General features: G+C 36.9%; 1 protein-coding gene across 1 annotated transcript in view; it reads right to left on the minus strand.

Moving 5' to 3' along the window:
* Nucleotides 1-22,655, minus strand: part of SLC1A3 (solute carrier family 1 member 3) — a 68,221-nt gene that overhangs the window by 35,047 nt on the left and 10,519 nt on the right. The window contains exon 3 of the mRNA XM_037372986.1: nucleotides 12,152-12,289. Coding sequence (XP_037228883.1) covers nucleotides 12,152-12,289 — 138 coding nt within the window. The remainder of the gene's footprint in view (nucleotides 1-12,151; nucleotides 12,290-22,655) is intronic.

Raw genomic sequence — 22,655 nt, forward strand, 5'->3', positions numbered from 1 at the left:
AGACTTCTGCAGAGAAAAAAGTCCTTTCAAGACACTGTCAGTAGAAGGAATATATGGAACTTTCGTATGCAGTGAGCAGAGGAACCAAAATTTGAGAGCTTGCCATCCTAGATGCTTTTCTTGCTGCTTTGCTAGATACAGTCTTCACAGTAGCAGGAGCTGAAAGCTTGTGGTGTACTAAACAGCCCTCTTTTACTAGGTGCAAAAACCTGTGAGGAATCTGTATTTGTACTGATTGCACATGTCCCTCTTTCAGATGGAAATGCCATGCTTAGCAATGATGAACACTTGGCCAAGATTAAAAATACTAAATACGCAAACTTTGCTGACCTGAGAAACACTGAGACAGGCAACTCAAGAAAGTCAACATTGAGAACAGGTAGGGGCCTGTAGGAATTTCTTTTTCCCCTTTTCTGGAATTCATATGGCGCTTGCTACCTTCCAGAGACACACAGGTGAGTTTTTAGGTAAATTGGATTAACTTTGCTGTGGTGTGTATTGGTGGCATCATTCAGTTAAACTTGGGAAGATCAAGTCCCAGAGAGAAACAAAGGAAGAAGGTCTTGTGTAAATGACGAAAAATGTCATCAGGGTGGCTCAAGTAAAATATCTGAGGCAGTGCATAGAATTGACAGACTATGCCCAGACCTAGCCAAAACTGATGTTTTCTAGAACAATCCATCACCACAAAACCCAGTCGTTTTTGGAACCGCTGGTATGTTACAAGAGTTTTGCCTCAAAGTTCAGCTGTATAACAGCACCCTGGACCCGCTTGCTTGAAGAAAACTAGATCTGATAGTGTGAGCCTGAAAAAGTTCACATTCAGACACTTTCTGCCTAATCAAAAAAGGCTGGCAACTCTGTAAGGAGATTCTAGGTTTCAGCAAACATTTTGCTGTGCTCATGGCTGCCCAAGGCACTCATCTGGAGGCAACATTGCAACAAAAGAGTAAGGACAACATATTTTACCCCATGCCAGCCACATCTCTGCAAAAATTATCAGCTCTGAAGAAGAACTACAACACAACTGGAAAGCAACTCCTAGAAACGAGGCAAGCTCTTAAATATTTGCAGTGGTATCTTTTAAGAGACTCTTCATGTCATATACAACACCAATTTTTATATTTTGTTACATTCATTTCTCAAGGGTTGAAATAGAGGATATAGAACTGCCTGGAAGAGAAATAAAAGAAAAAATATGGACTATCAGGAGTGTCTGGTTGAAAGGAATTGTAGCTGATGCAGGATCTGGTTTGTGACTCTCTAACATGCAGCTCAAACCCCAGATATTGCTGATTCATAGTTATATCTGTAGTCTCAACAGATCGTTAGACATTTCTGTCCTGAATATCTCTGGTTTTAACTTCTTATCCTCCACCACCAGTAAGAGCTGTGTCATGGAGCTGTATACCAGGATGAACAAGTATCTGGGCAGTCTTCCTTCTCTTCCAGACAATCCAGCATCTTACTGGAACCCAGACCCAAGGCTTGAGTCCTGTAGCTCTTGTGGTGCACAGTGACTTTCCTCATTCCCCATTGCTTAGAATCCAGGTAAGGCAGCCAGCAGTGCTAGCAAGAGACAATTATTCAGTATCTCTGCCTCCAGTAATGATGATAATGATGGATCTGCCTTATAGAAGTGTGTAAGCCAAATATGTGGATGAAGGACAGCATGTAGGGGATCCAGCAATTTGACAATTAAATGGAAATAATACATTATAGGTCAACAACTTCCCATTATCAAAACATGGGAAAAAAATCAGGGGTGAAAACAAGTGTGGAGTACTTAACGATAGAATTACAGTCCCTGTTTCTAAAAAATGACAACCTTTTGTGTGTGGTTTGGTCTGCAGGTGGTTTTCCTGTGTAGCTGATGCAGTGATCCAGAAAGAACTTGTTGTCTGTCAGATTTTACAGCACTGATGAAAGGATTATGTATGTTCCTTCTGCTGGTGTGAAAGTACTCCTGGTAGTGTTCCTGGTGTCCCCAAAATGCAGCCACAGGAACTTTCTTGAATTAGATTCTTCTGGTCTTCATGAGCAGTTACGGCACAGACAAACCAACAAGAAAGCAAATACAATGGAGTCGTGCTACACTCGCATGTAGGAGATGGGGACGCAGATCATGCCATTCAGGCTAGAGGTAGATGGGTGAAAGGAGTAAAAACTGAAAGCTGTTAAAGCCTGAACAAAGCCTCTGTCCACCTAACTACTTGTAACTCTTCATAAGTTCTCAGGCTGTTTTTTGTCATACTTTGATAATGGCTATTACACTGTTGTGTACAGTTCTTTCCTTCTTTCTTGACATAGGGTTTGCCTTATCTCTTTTATTTTTAAGTCTAACTTCATGTCAATGGAGTGAGTTTACATTAGTTGAAGGTGAGATGAATCTCAGATCCTCGAAGAGCTTTTCCTTGGTTTTGAGCTGGCTCTTAAAAGAGGTATGTGTGTCAGGAAGCTGGAACTGCTGACAGTAGTCATTGCCTTAGAGCAGTTGGTAGTTGAAAATCTTATCAGGTCAAAACAGAGAGACCCCTTCAGTCTGATATTAAATTCTATGGAGTGCAACAAAATCATAAACCTTTGGGAAATTAGTTTGTCTGATGGTTGGCCAACCTATTGTTTTGTTTTCATTTCTACCTGACAACAGATTCTTACTGAAAGACTATGAGAAACAGAAAAAGATAGCATTCACTCCCCTTGCTGGCCCTCCCTGCATCTAGCCATCAGTGGGGACCAGGGACTTCCTAAATTGCTAGTTCCCCAAATGTAATAGTCAATGATGGCTACATCTATGAACTCTCTAGTTTCATTTTGAAACTATTAATTTCTGGGTTGTGGTGCTGTACAACGCAATTGCTGTACAAAGCAATTCCTTTGCTTTATTATAAATGCACTCTCTAATGGCTTCCTTTATTATGAAAAATAATCATGAGATATACTAATAAAAAGTTACTCCATCTAAGCCTCTACAAATGAGTCATGATTTCTGTGGACTTTTATGGTGATTTTCTACAGCTGTATCTTTTTCAAGCTGAAAACTTGTAGACTGTTTAATCCCTCCTTGCATTTCACTACAACACCATTCCACTAATAAGTCCTGTCACCTTCTCTGGACTGTTCACAAGTCTGAGAACTCTTGCCTGTCTACTAGTGGCCACCTGAGAGCTTGTGATTTGGTAGATTACAGGTGTAGCATATTTCTCTTTCCCAGGTGTATCAGTTTGCACTTGGAACCATTCCAATTCATCTGTCGCATTATCAGAGGGTCATTCATTATTGAAAACATGTTTTTTTACAATTCAATCTTTGATATACCAAATAAAATGCTTGCTCTCAGTGTCCTAATTACCAAAATGCTAAGGATACTGGGTTTTGCATTCTGGACATTTTGCTGCACAAAATACAAACCCAAGTCTTTTCCATTTACAATCTAATGTAGCTGATTTTACATTTAATAATATTTTTGAGGTTTTTAATTTTCAGGTGTGCTTTTTTCCTGTAACAAATTCATATTCATTTATATTAAACTCAAAAAATTGTTTGGAGTTGTCCCTAAGGTGTTTTTAGTCCTTCTGCCTTTGACTGAAATAGAAGTGTTAATAAAGAGACAGTGTGGATTTACAATGGTCCATTGGTGCTCAGGCAAGATGCTTTAACACTTACATATTCTTCCAAATAATTTTTGCATTTTGTTTTGCCAGTGACTTGCCCATCAGCAAGTCTTGATGTCACGCATTTGAACTAAAGTAAAAACCCAAAATTAAATCTTTGTGGATGGGAGATTGTTACCTATTATCAACTCAGTTGGATTCACATGCAGAATGCAAACTGAGTAAGTGTGTGTGACAACCTGTTATTCAATATTTCATGAAACAACTAAAAGTAGTGTTCTGCTAGGAAAAACTATATTTTGCATGAAATTTAAATCAGCCTTTAATTAAGGGCTTCTAGCAAACTTGAATGATTTTAGAGGGTTTTTTTTTTAGTTTTGCTATCTTTGATTATTGAAGACCTTGTTCTTGAACACCCTTGCTGTTTGTGCATTACTACTTGCAGAGACTTAAGACTTCCAAAACTACTCCTGCTGTGTACTTTCTGCTTTTGGATGCTGTATATCATGCTTAGGTTTTCTTTTTTAAGGTATAATCAAATTTTATTTTATACAGTGTCATTATAGCAGGAATCTTACCCCTGCTCTTATTGGGTTTTAATTTTTAGTGGGATCTGGGTTCATGTAGGATTGTTACCTCAGGCTCTGTGAAGATACATTGCTGTGTACTTCCTATTGCAAAATTGTTGCAGAAATAGTTCAGAACTGAGTTCTATTTTCATTTTATGATCCTTTCTGTAGCTTCTTGGTCTTTGTACTTGTATAGGTTAAGTTAGATAACACTTTCTGAGTAAGAAGTTCCATGCAAAGCTGTATTTGTTGTATAAATATGTATGACATTTCATTAAGATTTTCTACCATCTATGCCTCGCACAATGCTTTCCGACTTCCAGCTGAGTATAGTTTGTTTCCTCTGGAGCATTCTCTGTGCAAAACGTTTTTCAGGAAACATATTCAGGAAATCATAGTCAAACTAATTGCCAACACACACTGCATCTGCAAATAGTTCTTTTGTATTTTAACTTGAAAAGTGATGTTTTTGGTGCTGAATATTTTCTAACCTACCTATTGATTTTTAAAAATGTAGCTGACTGCTACTTAAACTCATTTTTTTTAACTTATAGAAGTTTTATCCAAAATACTTCAGAATTACATGATATAATAATTAAACTTATCCTGCCTACAATCCCTTGAAGACTATGGAAGGGAACAGTGTAAGAAGGTTCCAATCTTTTCATATCTGAGTGCCTGTCTAAATAATGATTATTAGAGGCTGTATGCCAGACTTGATAGACATTTTCTTAACACAGTAATACAGGTACTGAAGAGCAGGATGTTTAAAGTAATTATGTGTATGAAGTTTCATGTTTATATAATTTTAGGTGATGTTGGCCCAAATGTACAATAAAGATGCTAGCTTGAGATTAAATTGTTACAGAACTTGGGTCAATACTAGTAATATTTCTTCAATTGTTTCTTTATCTGTACAGGAAATCCAAATTAAAAGTTGACTGGATCTTTACTAATTTAGTAATTTTCATGCCCACATTTTTAGCCAGTCTTGGTTTTAGACATACATAAATAAAAGCATGGGATTTCCTTTATTTGTGGAAAAAATTATTTGGATGTTTACATGAAATAGCACTGTCATCCAGTTATGCAAATTGCATGTCTAAATACTTATATGAATGCATATACTGATGTGTGCATGAAATGTACAAGTGCGTAAAATCAAAGATGCCATGCAATTCAGGTTTTATAGTATTCAGCTTTGATAAAACATTTTATTAAAAATTAAAATTTGATAAAATTTTATAAAATTCAGCTTTGATATGCTTACATAGTATTGGGGGCGGGGGAGGAAAAGGGAAGAGTTGCCTGAAAAATAAGTTAGGTCACCTTTATAATAACATTTTATGTATTAAAATAAAGGTTTAAGTGGAAAAATAAGACTCCTAGAATGGTCATGCATTGGTTACTCATAGTAGGTGTTACTACTATATGAAATATCTACAGGGTTCCTCTGTAGGAAGCTTGCAATACAAATATATAGGCAACTCAAATACTCTGGCAATCCAAAAGGTGCTTCACTTCTGGTGAATATGTCAATTCTCTTTTTTTTTTTTTTTTTGCCTATAACTAGAGTCAACTGAGATCAGTATACACCTTTACATTGATTTGATAAGTTTTGATTATTTTGATTTCTAAAATAACTTCTTTAGGACATGCAAAGAGCAGAGATTTTTGGGAAAATCAGAGAATTTCCAATTTTTAGAATTTAGAAAATGGGTTAATTGCCTGGTGACCAGCTAAATGGAGCACACACGGCCTACTTGTTTCTCAGTTTTCATGTATGAACTATATGAACTAGAATCAGGAATGCTGTATTTCTTAAACTGAAACACAGGAAAGTAAGGCTGACTTTCGTTAATATTTTTGGCTTTCAGCTTTACTGTGAGTACACGAGGTGTTGCACAGGCACTGGTTTTAGGTCTGTTATGCCAGGATGAATTCAAGGGAATTACTGCTAGGCCCCTCCTTTTTCTTCCTGGGAGAAGGATATTGCTGGCCTCACAGTATTTGTTCCCTTCTCTGGAATCTCGCTGAATGAGAGACTTCCCATCTGTTGAATTACCATAAATATTTGTAGCTGATATGAGACAGCACCTGGGACCTTGTAGTAAGTGATAGCCTTTTTCCTGCTATAGGCTTGTAGGCAAGTAGGCAGAAGAACACTGGAACTTTATGGACACTCCATGCAGTGTGGCTCCTGCTTCCACAAACCCAGACACAGGATGGATTCCTAGCCTCTTTTTTTGAAGAGGTGATGCACAGATCTCTTTATGAATAAAGAATGTTGGCTGCTATTAATTTAATGTGTTAATACAGGACATTACAACCGTAAAAATGAAAAATGCTTATCATTTGCTAGAGGATACATGTTTTGATAAGATTTAATAGCATTCACTTCCAGTTACACTTCATGGGTCATTTGCTGCCTCATTCCAAATATTGGAAAGGCAAATGTAAAACCTGATTTCTTAAGTTTAATAACATGAGACTAGAATTATGCCTTTACAAAAGACTGGGTACAGCTGCTATATGGATGTGGGAGGCTGTGCCATTGTATCGCAGTTCCCTGTCTTACAACCTAGCTTAGATCCATCACTCCATATGCTAACTTCAGTAGAAGTTTTTTTTTAACTTCATGGTGTGGTATTTCTACAGTAACTGTCAGTATGGTCCCATATACCATTCTTGCTGTAATTATTTCTTTATTTCCATCTCTACACTGATAAAACTGGAATAGTTATATGCTTTGTGTCTGCTGAGCTGTGACAACTTCATCTACATGCCTCCATTAAAATTTTGATCATGTATAGTCATTTTCTTTTTTGCTTAGTAGCTATAAAAAAACTTCATCAGTGCTACACCCGAAAGGAGAAAGAAGGCAGGGATACAAAAGGGACATGATATGCCTAAGGTTATACAACATGTCACAGCATTAATTTTCCTCATTTTACACCCATAAGTTGCTTTGAGCAAAATCTGGTTTTGCAGCAGTTGAATCTGTTCGTATGCAGATGCTGCATTTTTCCTGACTTACATAAAGGAGTGGCTTGGATACTATTTTGAGTTCAGTTGTTTCTGTGAATACTATCCTTGTTTCATTATAGGTAATTTCAAGCAACTACATCTACAACTTGGCTGCTAATTGTGATCTCTGCTTATGTTTTATTTCATTGCTTGAGTCACTTTGTATGTCTTTCTTTTTATCTTAGTGAGGGGATAGATCATATTCCTTATTACTTGTTTTTAACATTGTCCCCATTCACTGCAGTCCTTTGAGTGCTGAAATCAAAAGCATCATATGTACATCCAGGGTTAGTTAAGAAACACCCACACATGGAAATGCCAGCTTTCTGCACTTTGTCAACACTTTCTATAGTTTCTGTAGTGGAAATACTATGAATATGTTGAAAAAAACCTGAGGAGAAAATCTTGTGTGTCTCAGCCTGCCTAAAGGAAAGGAACTTTTGTCTCCTGCAGTTGTCAATATTGTAGCCTGTTATTGAAATGTTGTGTCAAAGGTAGGGAGGTTTCTGTCTTCCAGAATACATGAAAGATAGTCATGGCATTATTTGAATTAGAAAGGTGAGTACATATAAAAATAGATGTGCTACACACTACATACTAAGTTGCTTTTCTTCTTTGAGGTAAATTTTGCACACTCAGTCTTCTAAACTCTTACTATACAGCCTTCTTTTGTGTAAGAAGATTCACAGTCTTTATGTTTGTACAGAATCTTGCACATAGAATCCTTGTGTGTGATTAAGGTTCATTTGTACCATGTTAGTGCTATGCCTATTAACAGTTTGGACAAGCATTATCATCTAATTCACAGTGTGTTGTACTGGTATTGGTGACTGGGATCTTTCCTTGAATCTGTTACAACCTTTGGCGAGACAGTGGACCTCACTGTTCCACTGTGTCTGCATTCCCTTTCTCTTTCCCCAGCTTGATTTATGTTAGTAAACCTATTTTCTTACTGTTCCTGCTATGTACAACAAAAATTAGTCTCAGATCTTGACTGGGATTTTTATGCTTTGCTATATTTTACCAGACAAAGATATTTGAAAGAAATGCACAGGATTTGATACTAGTTTACTTGCATCTAAAAGTAGTGGTCCCTGTATAACTAAATGCCAAGCTTCCAAAATTTTTGGGAAGGAAAAGCAGCCTGTCTATTAAACTGAGCTGAGACAGGAATTGTGCGAAATATTTGCAAATAACCCTTATAAAATTTTTCTAGCTTTAATATTTGTCACAAATGTTATGATCCTACTATGCTTTTTATAAAGACTGATCATGCATTATTTTTGTGAATGTAATTGCAGGAAATATATAGTTTGGTTAAGAAAATTTAACTTGTTCTGATGCCCTTATATTCAACGAATCACTGAAATGTGCAGGTAGAACTTGGCCAGTTTGAAAGGATGGAATTTCAATTTCATTATGGTCTTGCTGTAACAGCTCAAAAAATGTTAATGTACAGTGCTCTTAATGCTGGCGCAAATCTTGCAGCCTTTGCCTACTTCATGATGAGTTTAATTTTTATCATATACATATGCATATTATTTTATATACCTTTTAGGGACAATGCATATTTTAAAATAATTGTGTCAAGCAATTTGTTTATGTTAAATACTTCAAGTCTAATGAAATAAGGAGGTATAAAATATTTTGAACTCCTACAACTGCAGCAGATTCAAAACAGAAATGAAGCAAAATTATCAGACCTATGTTTGCATAAGAATTCAGGTCAGATTTGGCCATAAAATAATCCAAATGGGAGTTTCATCTATTTCTTTAACTATTTATGCTGCCTCCCATATACCATGCTTTAATTTTGCCTTTGGCTTTTTAAGAGATACTAATTGGTAATGCTGACTTAGGAGTTCTCCTGTTTGAAAGACTGTAGAGAATAAAGACCAGCACTGAGTATGCAGGTAGATTTGTGTCTAAACCACAAAAGATAAAGAATACAGATATTCATATAATCATATTTTCCTATAAACAGTGAAAGATGGTGAAAGGTATGCAAGTAACTTCTGTTTTCTCCCAAGCAGCTGTTGGTACATGTCTGGTAACATACATATCAGGAGATAGAATCTCATAGGGAAAACTGCATACTTGCTTGAGCCATGTGTCATAAGGCAAATGTGAGTAAAAACCTCTGAATGTGATTCTGCATTGTTTCTTTCATGAAAGTACCAAAACAGTCTAATAGAGAAATGTGACTGCGTTGACTTCACCCTTTATAGTATATTTTCCCAAGACTCTGTGAATAAACATCAGAACTCTTTACTTGTGTAGCAGAAGTCTTCAGTTTCTCAATCTATCTTTCACTTACATATAACTATTTTTATATAGTTTATACATATATATGTATTTATAAAAAATATAGTTATGTTTTTATGGTTCTAATTTCTTCGACATTCACAAAATTTGCACGGGAATGTAATCATCCCCAGGCTATTTCTAATACCTCAGAGACCATGTGTTCTGATACTGTCATAACCAGTCATATTGAGCACACTTACATAAATACAAATGGAAACCCAGAACATTGTATCTGAGAGGCACTGTCATGTCTGCAGACAGCAAAAACATGTATTCAGTTAATTTCCAATCATAAGAAGAAATTATATAATCAGTGTGCAAGACCCTGGAGGAATCTTTTTGAGCTTAGTTAAAAGGCATCCACTTTGCTTTGCCAAAAAAAATACAGGAAATAAAAGATTTGACTCATGGATGCCAAGATTGGTCTTGAGACTGACTTTAGAAGCATAAGAATTTTACCCAATGAACTATCTTATGATGTGTTAAAAAATAAACAAATAACATCTACAAAATTGCACAGTAGTGCACATGTAAAGGTTATAGTTCATTATTATTTAGTTATTCAATAATACCTGTATATTTACTTGGGTATGACAGTTCTGCAGCAAATATGTAAGACCATCTTCTAAAAAAAATAATTGTGTATGCTATATGAAGAATATGTGTGGAAAACAGTTTATCCACAGTTTTTAGCAATAAACAGGGAAATGTCTTTTAATCCCCTGAAAAAAGACATAGTCCTATTGTATTTTGCAATTTTAAAAAAGAATGAAATCTGTCATTTGTGAACTGCAACCAGTTTTCTCCGATTGTTCTCTGCCTGCATAAAGAAATTTAAAATGTTAGTTATTCACCTTGAAAATTACTGTCTCTACTTCAAAGGGGAACTCCTAGGAATAATCCACTTAATATTACCAGGCACTTGTATGATAATAAGACAGATCTTATAGGTAGATAACATTTTCTTTGCCAAAAACCTTTGTGTAATAAAGAAAACTATTGTTATGAAAAAAAGACATAAAAAAGGATAAATGGCTCCAGAGAATTTAAAGAGAAAAAAAGCCATCAAAAAGAGGGGTACTGTTGAATCCAGAGACTGAAGGTTCTTTTCAGAATAGAATTAGTTGGAAAGTAATTATTCTGAAATTTCACAAAAGACCTGGTGATACAGTAAATTAACCTGTTTTACTGCAAGGCCAGCTCCTTATGACACTTGTGACTCTCTGAGGTGGATTTGCTGATCTGTACCTGAACAAAGTGTTCCTACTTAGAATTTTGAAAGTAAATTTAAATCCTTATGTAAGACGATCTACCTAATTTTCTGTTTTAACTTGAGCTCTCTCAGAGAGCCAATATGGGTGCAGAGGTACAAGGAACTGAGCAGGTAAATTCTCCTGCAATAACTCATCCTACAAAATGGACCATCTGACACTGAAAAATGGTAAATTTGTCTCCTTTTCTGCTTTTAGTGGTTATTCTATCAGTGTCCAGCCAACCTGGAGAGTTCTGCAGGTGAAAGGTACAAGAAAACATTGAGGAGATACAACCTGTCATCAGTTATATACTGGTTGGGAATAAAACCTGTTATTGTTTCCTCTACAAGATTTATAAATTTCTGTCTAATTTCAGGGTTCATTAAACTTTCAGTATCTGTATAATACACATACAGAAACAAACCTTGCTTTCTCCTTGAAATATGTGAAGGCAAATGATTTTGTAAATGTGAATACCCTAGTTTCTGCTCTTATATTAACAGGTTATATATATATATATACATACCGTCTTTGATATCTGTGAAGATGCAGTCTATGTTCATTTGCATTTGTGAGAAGAGATCTTAACATTAAAATATTTTGAAATCAGTGAAATTGAGAACAGCTTATAGTCTCTGGATCCTCTGACAGTTAAGGTAGGGTATTAGGTGTTTAGATCTTAGGACTGCAGAGTGGGCAGTTTTAGTTAAGTTCTCCACAAGTTATACCACTGATATGCCGATAGACCAAAGTCCATGATTTCTTTTCTTCAGATAATTAATAGGATAAACAACACAGATGCACCATCAACATTCATAAAAAAACCTCAGGGCTCTTCCATGAAACTTAGGTGGAATGAAATGGCGTACATCATAATGAGAAATTAAATATTGTATCTCTAGCACAAGGAAAAACTTAGGGCTTGAAGCTTGATAGAATTGATGACCAGGAGACAGGAAACCAGAACTGATGGGAAGAATTTTCTTCCAAACCACTCAGTCTATCCCATCTATCACCTATTTTTTCTAATCTGTTGTTACAAGATTAGGATGTAGACAAATGTTTTACAGATGTGAGTTTATGGTTATTGGTTATTGCCCATGATCACTAGTTTATACTTTCTTGGGTCTTGGAACTGTTTTTCTGAGACACATTATCTTTGATAACAAAAGGACATTGTGGAGGAAATACCTGTTCAGAACATAAAAGAAGAAAGTGGGGAGCAGAGTCAGCTTCATAGCAACTACATACAATAACCTGTACAGTTAGATTGCCTTGGAATTCCATGTCTTCTAGGACATAGAATGTTCATTTGCTATGATTTGGTGTGTGTAGCTTTATCAAGTTATTTAAAAGAAAAAAAAAATGTTTCTTTTTTTACCTGTGACTAAACTGGATACAATTAGTGGCAGGACCAACATTTGCAGCATTCTCATGAGTAATTCTCCTGGAAATGAAAAGTACTTGACTTCCCGATAGCTCATCTTGTATGATCGGAGAGAAAATCCAAGGATTACACCTGAAGAGAGGGAAAATATATCATGACTTTCTCTTATAAAGTAGTAATAACATCCGAATGTGAACATCATAATTTCGTATTTAGTTGACGTATCTGATTGTAAGATGCACTTTTTAGTATGCCCTAGATTGCACTCCCGGTTTGTTCCCACAAATACCAACTACTATTATGAGTAGTCCTACTGAAGACATTACATTTTTTTTCACTGTAACAGAATCAGAAGGTTATTTGTGCTGCTATATTTTAAAATCTGGATTAATCTAAAATGTACATCTTGAGCACTAATGAAAAGGAAACAGCCCCTGCTACTGCAGCAAAGTGCTTTGAATTCTGGAATTTTGAGTGTAATCATATATGCAATGCATAGACATACTAACTACCAACCTGCATAAGTCTTGTCTGTGCCTGTTTACTCTGTGGGGCCTGATCCTGCCGATGTGCTTCAGATTGGGTGAGATAACCAGGACAGACATATTTGAGAATGCCCTTGTGGCTTGGTCTTTACACGACAAAACAGCATCAGGAGGTCAGTAGTTTTACACATGCCTACCTTCAGAAACACAAGCACTTGTGAAAAAGTGGCTAATAGGGGTTGGAAGGTCTTACTGAATGATTAAGTGGAGTTTCAGTGCCTGAGGGAGTGGAGTAAGGGAGTGCCTGGATCCATTTATCTTGCTGGGAACAGATAAATAGTGCTTGAGATAATTTACAAATGGAAGTGATAGGTTGACATGTGACAACCTAAACTTCTCAGCTAGAACTTTGTAGATTTTGTGCTGTGCTTGACACCCACTGCTTTATTTGCTTCTTTGGTTAGCAAATAACTTATTTTGTTATTATCGTAACTAGTTACGTTTTACTGAATGTCAAATGATTTGGTGCCTATCTGATGTAGGTGTTCTATATCCAGCCAGGCAATACATGGCTTTATCTGGAACACCTTAACCATACAGATGGTAAAACTCAACTATCCCTCCTTCCCATTCCTGAATTCATGTTGTTCCCCACTGTCTAGTACTGGCATTTGTGCTAATTGTGGCTGTATAGAAAGTTGGATCAGAGAATTGATCCTGCTGCAAAAAGAATTTATTTTACTTGGTTAATTTTCATCTAAGTCAATTCCCAGAGATAATTTGTTTGCATGACTGCACAAGTGTTGGTATCTTCACAAGGGAATGTACCTTGGTACATTGTACAAGGTACAAGCAACGCACCTTGGAGTAGGGTAGGACTGCTCTTTTTGGCAGATAGGGAGACTTATGTTTCCTAAAGCTTTTCATGAAACTGTGTGGTCAGTGATGTGAGGCAGAAGAGCATTCAAGCTCACTTCTAGACCATGTTAGCACTTGGAGATGTCCTGAAAATGCCATAACATTGAACACTTCCGGAGACTACTAGTTCCAATTCTTAATCACTTTGTGGTTTTGCCTTCTTTTTTTAAATCAGATTTTAGATTGGTACATCCATACAGTAGACAGTATCTTCATGCCAAATTTTACTAGCTAAAATATGCTGTTATGCCTCCTACACTAGCTTGCTGCCATCTGCTCATGTAAGGCAAGAGCTATAACCCTTGTGTTAGTGACCACTGTCTGATCATGCCGCTAGAGACTTCAGCAGGTTAGCTAGGTTAGAGTAGTCCAGAAATCTCTTGTGTAGGATAGAAAATTTCAGTGTCATAGAATGGTAGAAAAATGATTAGAGGACAACTGGAACCAAGCACAGAGTTCACACTATGGAAGAAAGCGGGGGGACTAGAAGGCATTTGTTTTAGTCTCATTCATGTTCTATAGACTCAAGTAGTCAAAGTGCATTTTGAATAAATTATATTTTTTTTTAGGTAAAAGTAGATCATAAAATGCAAAGAGGAAGGACCTCTGAATTATTCTTGATTAAAGACCTGCCTTAGAGTTTTCCTTCTTTTCAGTAAGGTTCTAAATTCCCCTGCACTGTTACTCATTATTTTCTTTTTATATGGGAAACACATTTCTCAGATATAAAGAATCCATCTGGACCCATTGTTTCAGAACTTAATGAGCACTACATTTTGACAACAGGATAACAAGCAAATAGAGCTAGGCCAGTCTCTTACTTAGACCACAGTCCTGCAATTAGTTCCACATGAATTAATTTCTGTACTAGTACAAAGCCTCACTGAATTTAGTAAGGGTTTCTGAGGCTGCTATAAGAACTAGTTCTGACTCTATACTATAAGGGCTCGATTATCTGGTCCGCTACTGTCCACGCAGTACAAAGTAGCCTAAGAAAGAATCAGGACCTGAGTCAATGGCTGTTTGAATGAATATTATTGATAGTGAGAATGAGTTTCTGAAGTTCCATGTAAACCTGTTGAGCCAAAAATTACTGCTTTTTTTTTGTTCTAAAGTGCTCTATGCGTAATTACAGGATTACCCAGCACTGAAGTTGCAAAAAGAATTTCTGAGATGTGGGAAAAATGTGCTTGGTAATGTATTCTAGTGAACTGGTTGACACCCAGTAGTTACTAATTCTTCAGCCCTAATCTTAGCACTGCTGTTAATTTATATGCAGTCATGCCTAAGCCATAAGAACCTTTCCCTGACTCAGTTTCTTTCCTTGTAATATAGGTATAGTAGTAGTTGCTTCATAGATGTTTCTGAAAATCGATTGTGTTCACATAATGACCTTAGCAGTGCAAGAAGGAATTTAAGCAAATTATTTCCTCACTGTAGTGTCTAATAATGAAAGCAGAACCGCATAATTTTACCCATCTCTTTTGGTTTTAGAATATATGGTGATGATACTGGGTATTACATCCTGTCTGAAAGTCAAACTTGGCAAGGCAGCTTTGACTTCTTTGACTTCACTTCTCAGAACCAACATTCACATGTTTTAAAGAGTGAGGTAACAGCATACAATGATGATTTAGAGATAGGCACAATGATAAAGTATCAACATAAAATTGGGAAGTTGGACCTGGCAGAAGGTACTAAACCTCTGGAAGGTGTGCAGTATTTCAACAACCATCCATGTCTTTGTGTGTGGTAAGAGTTGTAGTGCTTAGCACCCTCCATGGTCAGGATTGAGAAGATTAAATACTGGAGCTGGCCTTTCTCTGTAAAAGTTTCAAGTTTCTGACTAATTCTGAGAATTTTAATGAAGCAAAGCTTTGTGTGAAACAAGTTCCCACAACCTGTTGTGCAGGTTTCTGACTACCCTTTGTAACAGAGAACAACTAATCAACAATCGACACTATCAGAGCCTGACTTCTCAAATGGTAAATGGTGTACCATTTCTGCGCTGCAGGGAGGAGTAGATTTCTCAACAGAATTTGTTAATTTTTTTCTGGAAATAATCAGCAGTGCATGTTTAAGTTAAGGAGCTGAATTCTACACATGTGTATAGTTGTATAACAGAACCACTTTGCTGAATAATTTATACTGTTCATAATGAAGAAGCAAATCAGATTATAGTTATAAAAAGATTTTTGAGGTGTTCTTGTCAACGGTATCATCAAATTTATGGAAAACTTGGTTTGCACATAATCTTGATGACAGAACAATCCTTGAAATAAACCATTTCAGTGCATTTTTATACCAATGTAGATGTTTAAAATAAAATTCAATCTGTATGAATACAGTGAAGAGAGGATTTAAAACTTGAAAGGAGAAGAAGGTGAAAATAATTCTGACAGTGATGGGAATGAGATGGAAATGGCAAAAATGGCAGATATAATTTGGGATTGCTTATACCTTAGATAGGAATTCACAGTGATGAATGGCCTAGGGTTTTCACTTCTAGATGCTGCAGTTCCAGAAAGGAACAATAAAGTCTTCATGTCAGGCTTTAAAAACTATGGGTATACCTGTAACCACTAAGAAAATTACAAATTCTATATAAAATTTCTTAAATGGATTAACATCAAAGTGTGATGAAGTGATCATTAAACTCAGGATCTGAAGCAACAAGACAAAACATCAAAACTTTTGTAATAGTTTTTTAGGAACAGATTTGTTATGGAGATGCTGCTTCTTCTTTATTTGTTTTGGTTTTTTCACAGAAAAAAAAATTGTAATGATCTACCAGAGCATCATCAACTTACATAGAATTTCTTAAATTGAATTTGGGAATAAACTTCAAAATCCTCTATGGAGAAAATGAAGTTCTTAACTGTATTACAAAATGCCTTGGTCTCACAACAGTAGAGAGCTGTTTCACATGATAGTTTGTGTTGCATAGAGGAAATAGGTTGCACACCTACACGTGGGTTTAAACCACCACATCAGGAAAAAAAAAAAAAAAAAAGAACCATAACTTTTAGAAGATAAGAGATGGGGCTTTATTCAGATCTAAATGCTCATTCAGGAACTTCAGAACTATCCTCCTCCTTGGCTCACTTAGAAAACTTAGATATAAAAATTTAATAGAGAGGATTGCTTTTTTCACTACTTCAAGTAATTCATAATTTTAAAGAGAATAAGGAAGTTTTTAATTGGCATGATGTTTTTAAATGAACAAAAGCAGAAGCTTTGTTGAATAACTGAAGTTTTTAAAATGAATCCTTATGAGCTTCTGGTCTTCATTTAATTTCAGAAACATGCAGGAATTAAGGCCATACCATTATTTGGAGTTAATATTTTCTACAATGTCCATGCTCTCTGCTGTATTTTCATTCAGAAAGTAGAAAATCTAGGCAGTTTCACTTTTTAATTGATCAAAAATCACTCAAGCATATTTCAAGAGGAAATTCCAAGGTGATATATTAATGACAGTACAAGAGCTGCCTTTTCTTTATTAGTGCTTTCCAGTTCAAACAGAACACACCCATAAGAGTTACATACACTTCTGCTCTTTACCGGTAAAACTCAAACCACTGTTGAATGAGGTTCCTATCAACACCTTTTCTGTAATAGGTGAGGTATAGACCTTTTATTTTCTAACACGAAATAGAAAGATTCATAGTAACTGGAAAATAATACCTTAAATTAGGTAGAATAGTGCACTAAAGTAACAGCTGTTAATAGTCCTCTTCCAGAAGACCTTATAACCAGCAAGCAAATAACATTTTGTTCTATAACAGAAATTGGGCAAAAGCCAGTAAGAGAATCAGGCTCCTACCAGTTTAATGGGACACTGTACATTTTTGTTAGCTGCACAGCCATTTCGTTCTTACATTCCTGCAGAGCTCTGGAATGAATGCTTTTGTTCTTTGGGTCATTTATTTCTGCTTAATTTACCATTTTGTTCTGACACCTTTTCCTCCAACAACTAGTTTCAGATAAGGCCACAACTGTATTTGCTTGAGAGAAAAAGTTAAATTAACTTCTCTAGTGGTAAGAAATACTTCAAGTTGCCAACAAAATCACAATCATTCTTAATCTTTTTCTTTGCTTGCCACAAGAACCACAGACTCACAAATTCATTTGCATGCTTCTGATTTTAATTTTTTTCCATAATTTCATATTGAACCTTCCTCCTACCCTCACCCCCCTTGTATATCACATGCTCCTTCCTTACTTTCTGGTTTTCTTTATGTAGGTAGAGAGGCATGTTCCCTTTGAAACCGTTCTGATGAACCTAAATGCTAGGTACCTAATCTAAATATTCAATACCTAAATACTACAGCAGTCTTTTTTTGGTGATTTTTTGTGACTTTTACTGATTATATGTTAAAAATTAGCTCTTACTATGCTAATTATTGTTTAGTTGCTAACTAGTTACTTTTTTTACTCAATTGATTTAATTTAGGACTGCAGCAGAGTTGCTGTTCTTAATCATGAGGACTATTTCTTGTATAATACATACCTTGGTACTGCCTTATTGCATCTTTTTGACCTTTTTTATCCTAAAGTTTTAAGATTATGACCCTCTCTAAAGGTTCTTCACACAAACTATATTTGATGGGAAAACCTAAAAAGTACTGGAGAAATGCCCTTGGTTCAGGAGAGACACTTACAGGCTCTTTTGTCCAAGTCCTGTGTCAGGCGAATTAAGTAAGGTAAGGAAAGGCATGTACAGCTTCAAACTGAGGGGAATAATGCTGTGAACAACACTAGATTGCTACAGTCAGGAAAATAATACAATTTAAGCTGATTCTTTTAATAGAAGAATTAAGTCTTTTAATAGACTAGACTAGAATAGAGTATTTCAGCTGGAAGGGACGCACAACGGTCACCTGGTCCAGCCGCCTGACACCGCTTCAGGGCTGACCAAGGGTTAAAGCTCGTTACTAAGGGCATTGGCCAAATGCCTCTGAAGCACTGACAGGCCTGGGGCATCGCCCACCGCCCCAGGAAGCCTGTTGCAGTGTCTGACCACCCTCTCGGTGAAGAAGTGCTTCCTGACATCAGTCTGAGCCTCCCCTGGCGCAGCTTTGAACCCTTCCCGCGTGTCCGTCAGCGGATCCCAGGCAGAAGGGATCAGCACCTCCCTCCCCACGCCCCCTCCCCAGGAAGCTGCAGAGAGCAACGAGGTTGCCCTTCAGCCTCTTCTCCAAGCTAGACTGACCTAAAGTCCTTACTTCAAAGGACTTGTCAGATACTGAGATGAGCTCATTTGGGGGCTAAACCGGGGAGGAACTATTTTTTACTGGGTTAGATTTCTGCCAGATTAGTTCCCTGTACAGGTTTACTGCTGTGCTAGGTGGTGGTGGTGGTGCTGGTGTAATGGCAAGGGAGGAAAGAAAACATGTGGAAGTGGGAACATGCAACCAGGGACAGAGGTAGGACTGGCTTAATCAATCACAGAAACATACCCTTAAGCAACCTAATCAATTACTCTTCCTATGACAATCCAGAACAATCCAGGAGCTAACAGGTAGCTTAAAATTTCTTTACTTCTCTTCTTCTGAGGCCAAATTCAGAGTAAATGTTTTCCACATGAGCTTTCTTCTCTGTTTCATACATGAAGAAGACCAAGTATCAACTGTCTTAATAAACTAGCTGGTATCCCTGTACAGTTGTCACCTGACAGAGACCCAGTAGAGAATCTCACACGTATAGGTGTATATATATTTGTGTGACATCTTCCTTCTCTTTTAACTGGATGATGCCAATGCAGTAGAGAGCTTAAGGAGCTCTGCACTAAGTAGCTTTTATAGGTGGCTGTACTGAAGTGGAATATGTTGGTTAATTTGGACACAAATAGCTGCCTCTCCTTTGCTTGAGAGTTATCATGAGGGGAGTCACTGGAGAAGTTCCATAGAAGAGCTAGACATCCTAGGCACGATTGGGATCCAGAAGATCGCAGTGGTGGGATATGTTGTGGTATGGGACGGTTCTAGCAGCAAGGTGATAACTTACAGCTTGTTGACAGTTCTGTCATTGAACTACCTGGTTTATTTGTATATAAAACACATACCTGCTTTAGTCAGGGTGCAGTACACTTATTGTGCACAAGTAGACTGACCATGGCAGTTCTGGGTGGCAGGTACTGATTTGTGGCAGGCCTGACACTCTCTGGGAGTGCTAAAGGCATTGCCCAAGGCTACAGCATCTACTGTGCATGCACAGATGCACCCTGGAGCTCTCAGAGACTTCCAGACACCAAGCAATTTAGCTGAAACTGCTGTCTCAATTAAGGTGTGAAAGATCAGAAAACACCAGGCCCCAAACCCTCCCATTCCACCTGGAGAGAATTCCAAGGCTGTAAAAAGAGATATGTCTGGAGAAAAGCAGATGTATAGTGAAGTAAGTTACATTGATGTCAATGAGTTTTTCCATGCATCGGAAGAGAAGTCAGTGTATCATCTTTGCTCAGGGGTCACGACAGTGCCGTGGTGTTCTCAGCTATACTGAAAAGCGACAGAGCAGCAATCACTGTGCATCAAGGACACCTGCCTCCTGAGAATGACTCTGAAGGTTTGCTTTGTCCAGTGACAGCTATCGCCTCAATAAAATCACACCAGACTTCTAACATCATTATTCAGTTCCAATCTGCAAAGATTTAGAGACATTTTATAATATTGTATTTTTATTTTATAGTATTTTATGGGTATTTAGAGGTAAATTAACATAGATACATAGCCATTTAATTTGCAGCTCAGAACTAAGATGCTCAGAACCTCTGCCTGTCACTGCCTAACTCTGGAGGTTGCTGAACTCCTGGAACACCTTCATAGCTATGGCTGGGCACTCAGATGTTTTCTTTACTTGTAGATAAAGCAGCAGCTCCTCAGATTTTGTGGACAGAAGGCATACCATAAGAATGGGGAGTTTGAAGTTGCAAGGAAAAACTGATGTAGCCATCGGTGTTTTATGAGGTACTGCCTAAACCAGGATGCTTCTAATGCCAAATCTGAGGATATAACAGCATCTGTGTGCAGTTAAAACTATTTTAAAAAATCACTGAAATCTGTCCATTGGTACTTCTTGGCTCCAGTGTTACACTCACACATTTGTTCCTTTCCCTCTCTAGTTATTTGGTTCATTTGCCTTCCCCAATTAGGAGGTAATTTTCTTCCTTTGAGAACATGTCCAAAAGATTGTTCTCTTTTTATCCAACTTTTGCTTCCCTGTTTGCCTTTAATTTTTTTCTTAAGTTTTTTCTTGTTTTCCTTGAACTGTTTCTATATTTATTTCCCATCTTTGATTTCTTTTTTGTTATTTATAAGACAAGAAATTGCAGGGCATTTGTAGGGGATTTGGAATGAAGAGTTTTCACTGCTTGCACTGAAGCCTACTGTTCTTTGTGGAATGGGGACATTATTCCTGATTTTATCCACAGACAAAAGGGTTTACTGAAAGACAAGTACTCATAGATGCATGTACTCTTATTAGTCTCTGAGCTATAGAAAATATACTTTTGATGCAAAAAATAATTCTATCAAAATTCAGGAATTTGCTCTTACTATGCATATAAAAAAGATAATGCATCACAATTACGACAGATTGTATTTTGTGAAGTATTATTTAGAGTTATGGTACTACTCAGTGCTTTACAAAGTGACTGGAATAACTAGATTTTTCATGCCTGGGTTTGCTTTGGTGCTTCACCTTCCTGATTAATGTTACTGGTTTTACTCCCATAAAGAATAGTTCCCAGTAGATAAGAAAACTGCTTTCCAAAGGTTTACATAGTTCCTTTCTTGCCTTTACATTTCTGTCTTTCCTGTTTTTCTTCAACTGGAAGTTGACACAGTCCTTAACAGCACCAAATTCTGGTTTACTCTGCTACAATTTCAGCTGATCATCTGTACTATTTTGTCTTTTTTACTGTGTAGATGCACTGAGGAGTTGCATTCAATGGGGTTGAGATCTCTCAGTGCCAAGAACTTTGTGCAAACATGCCCAGAAAATGTGCTTCAGCTGTACTCAGAAGAACTCCTGGTGTAGTTTAACAGAGAGCCTGAGGTTAGACCTTGATAGTTGCATTTATTTGTTTTTTTTAATACCACCTCCGACATACACTACGAAATAGATCATTGTAGACTTGGCTTCCTTGATAGGCAGTTTCACACCATCATTTGTGGGACATTCAAATTATGCATTCATATCTCTATGGAGCAAACCCAACTTTTAATTCCTACAAAACCACCAGTTAATATAACTTAGTGTTGATAGTCTAAATCGGTAACCGAGTTCTTTGCCACTAAGGATTAAGTATTTTGTTGAATCAAGATATGCCTATGCCAGAACTGTTTGGGTCATGGAACATAACTCATGTGGCAGGCTTTGTTGAAGGATTTTAAAGAATTTTCTATCCAGTATTTTGCTGACACATGCAAACAACCTGGACAGACCTGGACAGACAGAGGAAGGTTTTCCTGTTGTAGAATACAAGACTATTGCTATATCAAGTGTAAGCATTACTGCAATCAAAGGATTGTTTGGTTTTTTGTTCAGTTAATTCTTTCAATAAAGAAACCAGGTTTGTGACTGAAATTTGTGGAATCATGTTACCATCTTTTTAAAAGGATAGATAGGAATCCTTCAGTCCCTAGCTGTTCAAATTAGTTACTTGAGCCACTTCATCCCTAAGAACCTCAATATGACTATGAAACTATTTGTAACTAAAACTTTCCATCTATTTGGTTTACTGGTTAACAGCCTCTTTCAACACATGAAAAAAAAAGGTGTTTTCCAAAAGTGTTTTGTTTCAGTTGATTAGAAAGAGGTCTTATGCCTAACTTCTTGTGAGTTAACTCATCTGAAGGATGTGTTGTAGCATAGAGGATTACTCCAGATGTATCCTCTGTATAGGTTATCATACTTGTCTTCTCACTGCTAGCCATTACTCAGAACGACAGAATTTCCCTATCTTAAAAGTCACAAAATTTGCAAAGGGAAACTGACACCTGGAACAATTACACAATAAGTACTTGACTCCCAATTGTGACCTTCAAAGTCCCTCTTGGTAAAAAAGCTTAGTTCTAGAAATCTATAAAGTT

This window comes from Falco rusticolus, chromosome Z (genome assembly GCF_015220075.1).
Source record: "Falco rusticolus isolate bFalRus1 chromosome Z, bFalRus1.pri, whole genome shotgun sequence".
NCBI lineage: Eukaryota > Metazoa > Chordata > Aves > Falconiformes > Falconidae > Falco > Falco rusticolus.